A 13,572-nucleotide genomic window follows, 5' to 3' on the forward strand; every position below is an offset into this window, starting at 1 on the left:
CTTTCTTCCTCTGGGTGCTTAGTTCTGGAGACATGGCATTCTGACAAGGCCTTTTCCATTCTGACACTGTGTTAATCTAACTCCTTTTCTTGGCCCCCCCTTCTCTACTCCATTCTAAACTTACATGTTAGCTATTTTAGATAATTACTATGTGAAGATTTATGTGGTTGTTACCTTATAAAGAAGTACTTTCCTAATAAAAATATTTTGCCTTGTTAGGGAAGGATAGAATTTGAAACTCCAAACTGAAGTCCCATTCATAATGGACATTCTGTCTGTTTCCCTTGTCCCCTGTGAAGAAATATGGTTTCTTAAAAATTCTGATTATCAGAATTTTTACTAGACTTAACCCCATGAAAGCATATGGCATCTCATAATTTTACCATAACATGCTTGTTTGCTAGAAATCCTACCAATATAAAGTCTGTACCTAACTGGTTATTTATTGCTGGTTATAAGTAACTTGACAAATCTTGATATTAATGTTAGATTGACCCTTTTCATACTATGTTTGCATTCATATAATACAGTTTTGCATGCATAAGCACACACGTGTACATTATAGTTTTGCATATTTAAGCCTTTAAGATTTGCTCATTAGATGAAATAAACCAACTTATAAAACATTTCCAATTGAAATTTGAACTCTAAATTACTACTGGTCCTGTTATAATCCTACACATGTATTTATTTAGTTTTCTAGGAGTTGTGTATGGAGAGTCCAAGTGCTGGTCATGATTAGTTGCAGTTGCTTCTAAAAATCATTTATAGCTTTTTTTTTTTAATGCAAGAGGGAAATACTTGTAGTCATTTCTTCTTATACATGCATTCCTGATTACATTCAAACTAGTATTATATGTGTGTACTTCTGAATCATCTATAAATCTTTGGTATATTTTTCTTCTCTCTTGTTTTCAATTTATTTGAGGCTGCTGGAGGTACCACATCCCGTCAAGTTAGTTTCTCCTATTTTAATGGATTTAATTCACTCCTTAACAACATGGAACTCATTAGAAAGATCTACAGCACTCTGGCTGGCAACAGGAAAGATGTTGGGGTGACTAAAGGTGAGTGACAATATATCTGAGTTCTTGCCTGCTAGTATTGTGGTGTATTATTATTAGGGTGAAGAAGGCAGTGAGTACTTTTTGTTATAGATTTTTCTATCCCATTGACACATATAAACCATATGGTAACATGTGTTTTTCATCCTTTGATCAAACAAAAGCAAACAAAACAATCTTCACCAAGTTTTAAGTAAACTGAAGACAGCCTTTGAATAAGGAAAACAGGTAAGGTTCTTAAATATTTCCAAATCTTGCTACAACTGGAGCTAAATTGGCAACCTCTAAGGAAGCCTTCAGATATACATGAGGAATTCCACAAAATTGTATTGGTGACAGTGTAAGTTGATCTGTAGGATTGGAACAGGATATTATCAGCATTTTAATGGGATTTAAAAAAAACAACAACAGAATTCACTTAGGAATCCCACAGCTTCATTAATATAACCTCCTGGGAACTATGTACATGAAGTTTCATATATGATTCCTTAGTTTCCTGACTGGCAATATGAACAACATTAGAGGACACCAAACTGTATGTTCAAGAACATATTCTGCATACCCTTTCCAAATGAATGCAAGAACTAAAAAATTCTTACCCTATTTTGATCGACTTGAACTCTACAACTGATAATAATAAAGTTTTATGAAGTTCACTCATTCCAGTGTTTTGAGTTAATGCTGAATTTAGTGGCTATTTCTTCTTGAATCTTTCCCTTTTAACTTTTCTTCCATACAGAGGAGTTTGTTCTGGCAGCTCAGAAATTTGGTCAGGTTACACCCATGGAAGTTGACATCTTGTTTCAGTTAGCAGATTTATATGAGCCAAGGGGGTAAGTTGGCTTTTTTTTTTTTTTTTGAATTAGCTTAATAAAAGGAGGTTAGGTGGTGGGGGTAGGAGGAGGGCAGCGTTCAGGAGAAAAAGAAGCCAAATTGAAGGCCATGCTGAAATATGGGAAATGAAAAAAGTAACATTTTTAAATTCTATTATATAAATTGTAATAAATTGGTATTTTTGTTGCTTATGTTTATTTTTCCCCTACAGACGTATGACCTTAGCAGACATTGAACGGATTGCTCCTCTGGAAGAGGGAACTCTGCCCTTTAACTTGGCTGAGGCCCAGAGGCAGGTGAGCAAAGAGGAGCAAACTTGCATTCCAGTGTTTCCCTGGCAGGATGGCCCAGCCCCATTCCACTTGCCGTTGCCTTTGTGGCATTGGTATCTGACTTAATCATTTTTCTGTTTTGTGCCAAAAACCTAGACTAATTTTAAAGGCTGTAAGGAGAAATTGCTCAGAAATGGTGTGATGAGAGCCTGGGCACAGTGGCTCACATCTGTAATCCCAGCAATTTGGGAGGCTGAGGCAGGTGGATCATGAGGTCAGGAGTTTAAGACCAGCCTGGCCAAGATAGTGAAACCCTGTCTCTACTAAAAATACAAAAAAAAAAGCTGGGTGTGGTGGCAGACGCCTGTAGTCCCAGCTACTTGGGAAGCTGAGGCAGAAATCACTTGAACCCGGGGGTAGGAGGTTGCAGTGAGCCGAGATTGTGCCACTGCACTCAAGCCTGGGTGACAGGCTCTGTTTCCAAAACAAAAACAAAAAAAGGTGTGATGAACAGGTTTTTGGCATTTGCTAATTTTTTGCTAAGGTGGGGTGATTTCCTAACTGTATCAAAAGCCCACTCCAAAAACATGGAGGAGGTCCTTTATCCTTCCTTCTTGGAGTCTCATGTTGAGAGATGCAGCGAAGGAATCCCGTGTTGGTGTCACAGTGCCTGTCGGCAGCTGCACGTTGCTAAAGGAAAGCTGTCTGCTCTGCTCTGTGGCGCAGCCCTTCATCAGCGCATCGTCTAACTGCCATGCCTTCCGTTTTTCTGAATATCAAAATGAGATAATTTTGTTTAGTCTGAAGTTACAGTTTAAAGGCTTTCAGACATATTTTCTCTGTGCAAGGATTCATAAGTTATGTGGAAACAATTTTAGGAATGCTAAATTTTATTTTTTGGTTAACAGAAACCAATCTCTTGAAGTTGTGGGAGTCAGAAACTTAAGACATGGGACCTCCTTTTTTAACTCTTGCCCAGCTTTCCGTAGATCAGGATTAGAGAAGAAAACCCTTCATAGCATGTGTTGTGCTTACGTGGTGTTTGTAAAATAAATCCACTCACAGGTAAGCATAGTTTTTAGAAAAATACCTCCTTTTAGACAGAGCCATCTCTGAATTCTGTGAGACTTAACAGTTTCTGGTGTGGAGCTCTGGGTTTGTGCAGAGACGCCAGCGTGACCACAATGGGTTGATGCGGGCTACACTTTTAGGACTGTCAGGCCTTGAGCCAGGGCCCCCTCCTTTTAGCTCTTTCCCACCCAAATGCAGCGGTGAGTTTTGTGTGTAGCATGTAAGTCAAAGTAGTGGGTGTGTGCTCAGTAAATGCTAACGAGCACCTCTGGAAAACCAGCTGGCCTTGGTTAAAAGAGGAAGCCGATTTCTCTGAGTGCAGGAGAAAGAACTGTATAATCACGTGCAGAGGTGGAAGCAGCACTGCTCTCCCTTCCCTTTGATTTTTAACACTGCTTAGGAGATGATTATCTCTTCGTCTGTATGCCACCAGCTATTGTAGAAATTTGGGGATTAAGAGAAGCAGAGACTTTTTTTAAGATTCCTTTTACTCTCCAGCTGGCAGCAGCTTCCCACAATTTTTCCTTTATGCTCTTTGCAGCTTTTGAGAGTTTATGATGGGTGCTTGTTGATACTGGCCATGAAAGGGTTAGACTAGATTGATGAGATTTACAGCAGGAAATGATTGGCTGCTGCTTAGAGGTTTAGAGCAATTCAAAGTGGCCTTACCTGGAACAGGCTTTTTGCTGCATGAACCCTAGTGGGGTTCAAGCAAGGGAGGTCATCCACCTGTGGGTACAGTGCTGCCTCTTCCAGCACTGTGCAGCACTTGTAGCATTTATTCCGGACAGAGGGGTGAAGGAGTAGAGTTTTGGCTTATTTTAAGAACATGCTATAGTTCTGGCTTTGGAAAAGTTAAATAAAAGTCTAGGATTTCATTTGTCTTTTAGGAGAGGAATTAGTGGTGGTGCTAGGTCCCTCCTCCCCTCCCCCTATTATTTTAGATTAATTTCACTCATTATTTTGATGCCGGAACATTTCTAAGTATTGCATATTTATATCCCTGTGAATAAAATATTGCTTTTCTTTTGAATGTGTCTGTCAAAATGAAGGTACTATTGATTTCCATCTATATAGGGTTAGAGTTGGAAACAACTCATAGAATTTGCAGAAGAAATGTTTTGTATCTTAAAGAGGCATATTTCTATGTAAAGCTATTTTCAGTTAAGTGACTTTGAAGGAGATTCCAAATGATCTGATTGTATTAGAATTGTGTTTCATTGACAGCAACTAAAATTCAGTGGGTTGGTAGCTGGGTTAGGTGATTATTTTCATTGTTCACTGATTTTAATTATCATGACTTCTCAAAAACAAATTTTATTGAATGTATTTATTCATTCAACAGGTATTTATTAAGCACTGACTATATGTCACCCTCATTTGACAACTCTCTGTGACATAAAATTACCATCTTATTTGTGCAGACAGAGAAGTGCAGCACTCTGAAATGTTCTGGCATCAAAAACCCTGTAAGGATAATAGGTCAAAAGAACAGCAAAACAATGACTGACTGACCCGAAGTATGAATTTAGAAAAGCTGAACAAAAAAAGAGAAAAAGTAACAATTAACAGTAATACAGCCACCACGTTTTAGCTACTGTAAATATTTTGAGTACTTCTGGGTGGTAGGGAGACAGAATGTTAGTGTTAATTTTATATACATATATATGTACACATCTTACAAGCACTTTTTTTTGTGTGACAGAGTCTTGTTCTGTCACCTAGGCTGGAGTGCAGTGGCGTGATCTCAGTTCACCGCAAACTCCACCTCTCAGGTTCATGTGATTCTACTGCCTCACCCTCCCAAGTAGCTAGGACTACAGGGCATGTGCAACCACGCCCAGCTAATTTTTTGTATTTTTAGTAGAGACAGGGTTTCACCATGTTAGCCAGGATGGTCTTGCTTTCCTGACCTCAGGATCCGCCTGCCTCAGCTTCCCAAAGTGCTGGGATCACAGGCATGAGCCACTGCACCTGGCCCTTTACAAGTACTTTTAATAAAAATAAAATACATCATTTTGCACAGTCTTAAAAATTGTTTCTTAAAAAATTACCAGGAAATATTTCAAACACTTAAATAGGTAAAGAGAATCATGTAACAAATATCTATCTACCTACCATGGTCTTTTAGCCTTTGTTTCAGGCTGGTCTTGAACTCCTGAGCTCAAAGTGATCCACCTACCTTGGCCTCCCAAAGTGCTGGGATTACAGGTGTGAGCCACTGTGCCTGACCTCATTGATGTTTTTAAGTGTGCTTTTTTTTTTTTTAAGATGAGAATTTGAAAATTGGCTCATAAGATCATTTTTGGCAAAGGTTGGTTTTGATTATGTTGAAATTTGATTTTAAACATTAATAGCACTAAACTTTTTATTAATAAGAATTTATGAAATCCATTCCTACATTTTTCTTTGACATTTTAGTTGTATCATGGATTTATAACCCAGTGAGTAACGTTTAAAATTAATGTATGCTCCTTTTTGTTTTATCTTCTTTTTTATCACCTGTTTTCCTGCTCTCTGATTCCTGTGCATGTGAAGCAGAAGGCCTCCGGTGATTCAGCTAGACCAGTTCTTTTACAAGTTGCAGAGTCGGCCTACAGGTTTGGTCTGGGTTCTGTTGCTGGAGGTTAGTCATCAATGAGAGCCAAATTTTCACTTTTATTATTTCTATTATCTTTTCTCTGATTTTCCATCTTGAAATGTTAAAGGACAAAGCCTTCTTTAGTCTTCCCAATACCAGTTATCAGTCTCTACCTATGAGTAGGGCAAGAGCAAAGGAAACTCTTTTTCCCAAACCTGCATATGATCAGGGACTTAACAAGTGGCATTTTTCTCTTATCTGCAGACCAGGCCTTTCAAAGACAGCTTAGTAATGAGGCTGGGCTGTGGCAATGTGCCTTAATTTAAAATGTCTGTGACATCCTTTTATTAGGGGATACTTGAATGAAAATCCACAATTGTTTATTAAAGATATAAGAAGGGTAGTACTGTTTTAAAATCCGTATTTGAAATTCAAAACACATTTCTTTTCTCAGTCTTTTCCTTGACTTTAACCACCTTCTCCTTTGTTCTGACCTACCTTACTTCATTCTGAGATATTGATACTGTTTAATTTTAGCTGTTGGAGCCACTGCTGTGTATCCTATCGATCTTGTAAAAACTCGAATGCAGAACCAACGATCAACTGGCTCTTTTGTGGGAGAACTCATGTATAAAAACAGCTTTGACTGTTTTAAGAAAGTGCTACGCTATGAAGGCTTCTTTGGATTGTACAGAGGTTAGTGCCAAGCAGTTACTACCTGTAAGGTGAAATGATGGTCGAAGGTTTGGTTTCTCATCTCAGTGCCTGACATGAATTAGGGAGGCAGGATTAAAATGGAAATACATCAGATTCAGTTATCCATGCTAATGGCAGTAGGCTGGAGGCATCTAGGGCTTGGCTAATCAAAACAGCCTATAATCTGAAATTTATTTAATTGCTCCGTTGTATGTTTTGTTTCTTAAAATAATAAATTATTTTTATAAGCATCTTCTGTGAGTTTTTGAAAGGGTCATATTTGTATCCTTGAAATACTCTACTCTCCAGTTCATAGGGAAAGGTATCCTGGGGCCAGGACAAAGCCTACTCGAGATTCATGATTTTCCTGGAATATACCATAAAAAAGTCTGTCAAGCAGGTAACCAAGGGTTCAGTAGAGCTCTTTTACTGCTTCGTTCTGATCTGAAAGTTTCCCCTTTTCATCTGACTCTCAACCCAATGGAGTTGATTCATACACCCCTCTAGCCAGGTAATTCTCTGTCTCCACCTTTTCCCTTTTCCTTTAACCACCTAAGGTTCAATAAGCAGTGGAAGTAGTAGCAGAGAGTATGTCATCACTGATGGAAAGGATCCCACAGACCCTGACTGCTTTTCTGCTGGCTTTGGCTGAAGGAGACCTCTCAACTCTTCTGTTGGTGATTGCCTTCTACAAGAAGGAAAAAGTGATTCTGCATCAGTTAAAATACAGAATCACAAGGCAGTTCAAACTCAGCTGCTTTATAATTTGGCAACTGCAAAGTTAGCAGTCTTCCCTCCTCTCCCCTACTGATGCTCTCTCTAGAAGAAAAAAACAGTATGTAATACTCTACCGAGGGGGACAGTGAAACTGGCAGACCTGTGGAAACCTGTGCCTCTGGGCCTCTTCTGCCATCTGCTGACTCTAGTCTTCAAATTAATCACCCAAGTTAAAAAAACAAAAAAGATAAACCTTTCTTGAAACCTCTCATCTTAGAAGCCAGAAAGTTTCAAACTCCAGAGAAGTTCCATTTTGCAGGTCCTATTGTGTAGGTAGATAGCCCCCATCAAAGGCCTTTTGATCTTTGCTCTGCCCTCTTTTTCTTATCCCCTGCCTCTTCTTACAATTTGGAAGGTCTTTGACCTCAGGTGATTGATGATGACCCTTTCAGGGTCACTGCCTTCCATTTGAAATACTTCTCTTCCCTGATGACAACAACTTTGCAAATGAAATGGCTTCCAAGTAGTACAAGGTTAATGTCACAGTTCCTACTTTGCAGTGAGTCAGGCAAAATTGACCCCCTTACCTGTCCATATGGGTGGTTTTTGGGAGGGAAATCTCTGTGCCTCAAGTCTGGACAGACATCTGAGCATTGCTTCATAAACTACTTTTATGAGCTTTTCTTGGTATTAGATTAAATGTCAAGGGTGCCTTTAGAATTGTAAGAACCCTTCCCAGAACTGCTGAGTGGCTTTAATTTGCTTAAGTTGATTTGTTTTTTACTTTTAGTCCCTTTTTTCTTGATCTTTAACCATATCTAGGAGGTCTGGTTTTCGGTTATATCTATTTTCCTTTTGCAGCTTCTACTGTTGGCAGCTAGAAGTGTGCCTGAGTACTTAGTGCTGAGCTAATATGGGCTTTGAAAAGAGGCTTCTACTCTTGCCCTTTCAGTTCTTATATCTGTAAGATGGGAGTGACTGCTTTTAATGTCTCAGGGAAGAAGTAGTAAGTCAGTATATTAGATACAGACAGAGGCTCACTGTAAACACCCAAGTGGCAGCTCTTCACACTTTTCTTGGTTTAGAAATGGCCATTTATCTTTGGGTGCCCCATCCCTAAGGGCAAGAGACAGAACTGTCTGTCAGAATGACAAGTAGAGGGTGAATATAAGATTAGTTCTAGGAGTTACTTGTGTTCATTTGTTCCTGATATCTTTTCTAGTAAACAATTTTAAAACAAAAGATTTACTGTAAAATTTTTGTTTAGTCCCATTCTGTGATTTGGATCATCTTGAGAGCAAAGAGATGACTAACAGTTCAGGTTAAACATAATAATGATATATAATTTTGCCATGGAAATGACTTATCCTATTCTTGATTGGCCAGGGATCAGTTCTCTCTAGTTTCTTGTATATCATCAATAATTAATAATTGTATATAACTGCATATTTGTAAGTGCTTTTTGGGGAAGAGAGAGATCAGATGATAATATAGGTAACTCATGGGAAACCATTGTTGTTAATTTTTAAAATTACAACATATGTAAAGAAAACCTGACATATTTCTGAGACTCAGTATTATCACCTTTGTGTACAGAGTCAAATTATGAAATACCTATGTGTGATTCTTTGTGCATTTCTCATAAAATGTAATTTTATTTTAAAGTTATTTTATTCCAAGAGATAACCGTTAAGTTTAAATTAGGAAAATATAGTATTGCTGCTGTTAATGCTTTCACCCAGCAATATTTGAGAAGGTATCAGAATACACCTTTAATTTCTAAACATGTTTTCTAATATTGAGCATATTTTTTAGTATTCCAGAATTTTGCTTAACATGTAATTTTTCTCTGTCAAGGCCCATGTAATTGCTCATATTTTCTGAATGGGACAATTTGGGAACGTTGCATTTGTAAGATCACTCTCCTATTTTAAAATTACCTTTGTGTATACTTTGTAAAAATGTTGGCAACTGGTCTCAAAGAAGGTGTTTTTGTAGCATGTGATCTTATTATAAGGCTAATAAATATCTCTTTTTCTTATAAAAAGAACATCAGAAGCTGTTTTTGTATTTAAAAGCATTCCCTGTGGAGCTAGAATGAAGGTTATTTTTAAAGAACTCTTGTAGTGCTCCACGGCAAATTTTTTTCTTTGCCTCCCTGGCAGCTGTCCACATCAGAACACAGTTGCAGAAGTTGCAGAGATCACATTTGAATCACTGCCCCATAGTCCCAAGGAGGCTGATACCGAAGCTGTAGGGATATCTAGCAGTACTCTTCAACAGAAATGTGCCTCAGAGAGTCATGAGAGGTAGTATTGTGAGTTGGCTAATTCCTGCTCTCCATGTATTGGTATAACTCTGTTTCTTTATTTCCAGAAGCCTAACTCCTGTTTTTGTGTAAATTTTGGTTGCTGGAAAAGTCTGGCCCTGTAAAGCTTCTCTGCAATGCAAACTACTTTTTTCCTAGAAAATGGGGAATTTTTCTAGTCTTTTTTTTTTTTTTTGTAATTTCTGAAAATCCAACCCCCAGGCTAAGCCTGTCTTGTATTAAGGGAAATCACACCTGAGATAATCCAGGTCTTCCTGAAGTCACTTGTAAAATTCTTTCTGTTTCCTCTCCAGTCTTCAGAGTGATTTAATGCGCTCAGGTATTTGAAATCCTTAATGAATTACCTGACAACTCATTGGGTTCGAATGACCTGCATGACCAAATGAGTCAGTCATTGGCCTGCTATAGATTTGGCATATTAAAGAGAAACAATTGATTGGGTAATCAGCCATAATTAAATGCTCTTAATGTTCCAGGAATAACTAATTTCTGCTTTTAAACTTTGTTGCAGTCTTTTCCTTCAGATGCTTCAGGTAATGAGATGAGCAGCCTTAGACATTGGAAAATGTTTTGGGAGAATCTTAGGGGAAAGAAAGTGGATTAAGAGAAATCAGGGTCGAGTGCACTGGCTCACACCTGTAATCCCAGCACTTTGGGAGGCCGAGGCAGGCGGATCATCTGAGGTCAGGAGTTCGAGACCAGCCTGGTCAACATGGCCAAACCCCATCTCTACTAAAACTGCAAAAATTAGCCAGGCAAGGTGATAGGCACCTATAATCCGAGCTAGAGGCTGAGGAGGAGAATCGCTTGAACCCAGGAGGCAGAGGTTGCAGTGAGCCAAGATTGTGCCACTGCACTCCATCCTGGGAGATAAGAGTGAAACTCTGTCTCAATTAAAAAAACAAGAGAAATCAGGGTCCATCAGAAATACTTCTTAAGAGGAAGATTTTTGTTTTCTGTTGATGGGAGAAGCCCTGAAGTAAATCTTCCAGAAAGAGTATTTCTATCATTTTATGAATTAAGCTTAATTTGGAGCAGTGCTTAACCTTTGAGGAAATTGGCAAAAAGCATTTTTTAATCAGCCCATTGATCCAAGCTTGCAGAGTTGTAAATATTTCTATTTCAAGTTGTCTGTGTAGTGCAAAGCAGTCATCTTCCATCCTGGAATGTTCTCAAGGTGACATCTAGAGGATGCTGTGGTGATATCTCAGGAAGTTATTGATAGATTTGTATTTTGTATTGGAGAGGGAAGTTTTGGCAGGCAGCTAGTTTAAGCCAGGTCTCCTATTGTTAATGGTACTATAAAAGGGAGTATCCAAATTATTTAGATTCGCAGTGAGATTCTTCCTTCTTGCATAATTCATGTGGATAAAAGTAAACTTTAAAATTCTGGCACCAAAATAAAATGATTGAAATTTCCATGACTGTTTTTGCATTACTTAAGAACACATGCATCCTGGAACAAACCACAGTTAATCTGTGAACTGCACTCATGTCCATCCATGTCCACCAGAATTTTTAATGATTGCAAAATGGATAGGTTGGAGTCTTATTTTCTTGGCCAATTTCTGTACATTTTCATTTAGAGCACCAAACTGTAAAAAGATCAGAAGACGTGTATTTGGTTATAGGAAGCCACATAAGAATGAGCAAAAGACTTAAACAGATCATGTATTGGGTTATCCAGCCTCCAGAAATCTATAGTGAGCCAACTGCAGTGAGCACAGGGCATTGTAATCTGAGACTAAGGTGACCACGGGATCTAAGGTGGGTGAGAGTATTCTTTCTTAGAGGCTTAAGAGTGCTACAGTAACAATTGATGACCTTAGAAGACTGGAAAAGATGACAAAAAGATGGATGTATAGATATCCTAGAGAAGAGGTTAATGAATGAATTAGTTCCACACCTCAAGAATAATAATTTATAACCAGCGACTGTGGCTGAGATTAAAACAAGGGAGATAGATTAAACCTCAGCAGGAGGGAAGTAGTTTGGATGGAAGAAAAGATAACCAGGATCCTCAAAGTTCTCATGTACTATGATGAAAAACTAAAGGAGTATCTGATCATTTTCCCCAATAATGTTTGCTTCTAGAAAGCCCCAGAATAGAGGAGTTGAGGAACTGATTTTTTCTAGACCATAATCATAATCACTCATTTTATGTTTTAACACTTTGTCTCCCAAAGGCATCCTGAGCCATGGCTAAGATAACAGTGCTTGAAATTTTGAGTGGAAAACATTTAACCTAGATAAAGTGGCATTTAAATCTTCATTTCTGCCTTTGTCCCTCACTAATTCCCCCGCTCCACTGTACAGCCACCTTGGGGTAGCAGCCCAAAGAGCCTGTGCAGAACTGAGTTGAAATGAGGGCTTTGAAAGGGGATAGTGTAGTTAGGAAGGTGGAAATGCCTCATGCCTAGGGGCAATATGAATCAAAAGCAGACAGAAACGGGAGGAGGAGGAGGGAGGAAAGAATGCTCGAGCAAGTGAAGAGAGAAGGGCATGGCAACAAGAGCAGGAATAAAAGCTGTAAGGCAGGGCGCACAGAGTGCTGATAGCTGCAGAATGAAGGTTAATCTGATGTTGAAAGCAAAGTGGGTTTTCAGGGAAGATGGGGGCAAGTGTTCTGGTTTCAATAGTGAGGTCAGAAGGGTAAGAATTTGACATCGGAGGGGTTGCTACCAGGTGGAAACTAGATAACACAACAGTATGCTGGTTGTGGCTTCAGCTATAGGAAAAGGGGTGTCTTTTGGATTAATTTTTCCTACCAAAGTTTACTGCTTGTCTCTGCCCTGAATACCTTCTACCCTGTGTTATATGCTTTCAGCTATCTTTCTCTGGGCTGGGCTGGCCCCGTCTCAGTTCTATGCTGAGATAGATATGGTAACTCCTGCCTTAGTTACCAAGTTTCTTCCTTGGTAGTGGCCCCTCCACCTCTGTGGCCCTGCTAACATTGCCCAGCATGGTTCTTTGGCACTCTGGCCACTCCGGGTTACAGTGGCCGCTCAGCCTGGCTTCCAGCCTGCTCCTTACCCTGCGCCTCCTTCCCAGTATATTCCTCCTCTCACTGGTTCACTGGGTTATAACCTGCAGCTTGTCTCTGACATTCAGTGCCTTTGGGGCTTTAAGGAGTCTAATATTCATGACCTGGAGAGACAGGGAAGCATGATGTGGATGCCTGCTACATGGCCACTGTCATTTTGTTGTGTGAAAAGGTCCGTCGGTGTAGGGTGCTGGCCCAGCCAGAGCTGAGACCCAGAGAAAAGTTTCAGAACAGTCTAGTCTGGAAGAAATGCATCTCCAGGGCAGAGGAGGACATTGGAGCAAAAAGTGTATTAGAGGAAACTGGATACCTCAGAGAATTAAGGAGCACAGACCCCTGATTGGGAGAATCCTGGCAGGCCTGAATTAAACTCTGAGTGCTATGACATAGTCACTCACAAGTTAGTGACTTGAAACAAGCTGCTTAGCCTCTCTGGATCCCAGTTTCCACGAAGGAGGAGGAGGGATAAGTGATAGTGATGGCGAAGATCAACAACAACAACAACAATCAGTTTCTATAGGCTTTACTCTCTGTGCTTGGTACTGATCTGAGGGTTTTGTGAGTATTAACTCATACCCTGTGAAAATGGTATCATGATTATTCCCATTCTACAGATGTAGAAACTAAGATACAAAGAGATTAGGTAACTTGTCCACAATTACACAGGTAACAAATAGCAAAGTCAGAATTGAAGCTTGGCATCCTGACCCCAACCCCATGTTCCTAATCATTTGGTTCTTTTGTCACCTGGTAGAACTTACGTTGTGAAAAGTTGCTTGTCAGGAGAGGTTGAGGATCATTTAAGTTTTTAACTAAAATATTTCATTTCAGCTTAAAAACATAGTTGAAATATGTTATTTTGTCTATGATACTACTTTACCTTGCCCAAAGAATGCAAGGCCCTTGGACTGTCAGACCACATGTGCTCTCACTGCTTGAGGATAGCTGTTCTAAGATAGGCGTAA

General features: G+C 39.3%; 1 protein-coding gene across 8 annotated transcripts in view; it reads left to right on the top strand.

Annotated features, from left to right (window-relative positions):
- The window catches only part of SLC25A13 (solute carrier family 25 member 13), a 210,676-nt gene that overhangs the window by 127,750 nt on the left and 69,354 nt on the right, over window positions 1–13,572 (top strand). For 4 of the 8 annotated variants that reach the window (XM_054237282.2, XM_078342732.1, XM_035253818.3 and 1 more), the window contains 5 exons: window positions 929–1,067; window positions 1,804–1,897; window positions 2,110–2,194; window positions 5,780–5,867; window positions 6,360–6,518. In XM_054237282.2, coding sequence (XP_054093257.1) covers window positions 929–1,067; window positions 1,804–1,897; window positions 2,110–2,194; window positions 5,780–5,867; window positions 6,360–6,518 — 565 coding nt within the window. The remainder of the gene's footprint in view (window positions 1–928; window positions 1,068–1,803; window positions 1,898–2,109; window positions 2,195–5,779; window positions 5,868–6,359; window positions 6,519–13,572) is intronic. The other 4 variants (XM_078342730.1, XM_078342735.1, XM_035253819.3 and 1 more) reach the window with 1 other exon arrangement.

Source organism: Callithrix jacchus, chromosome 11, assembly GCF_049354715.1.
Source record: "Callithrix jacchus isolate 240 chromosome 11, calJac240_pri, whole genome shotgun sequence".
Taxonomy (NCBI): domain Eukaryota; kingdom Metazoa; phylum Chordata; class Mammalia; order Primates; family Cebidae; genus Callithrix; species Callithrix jacchus.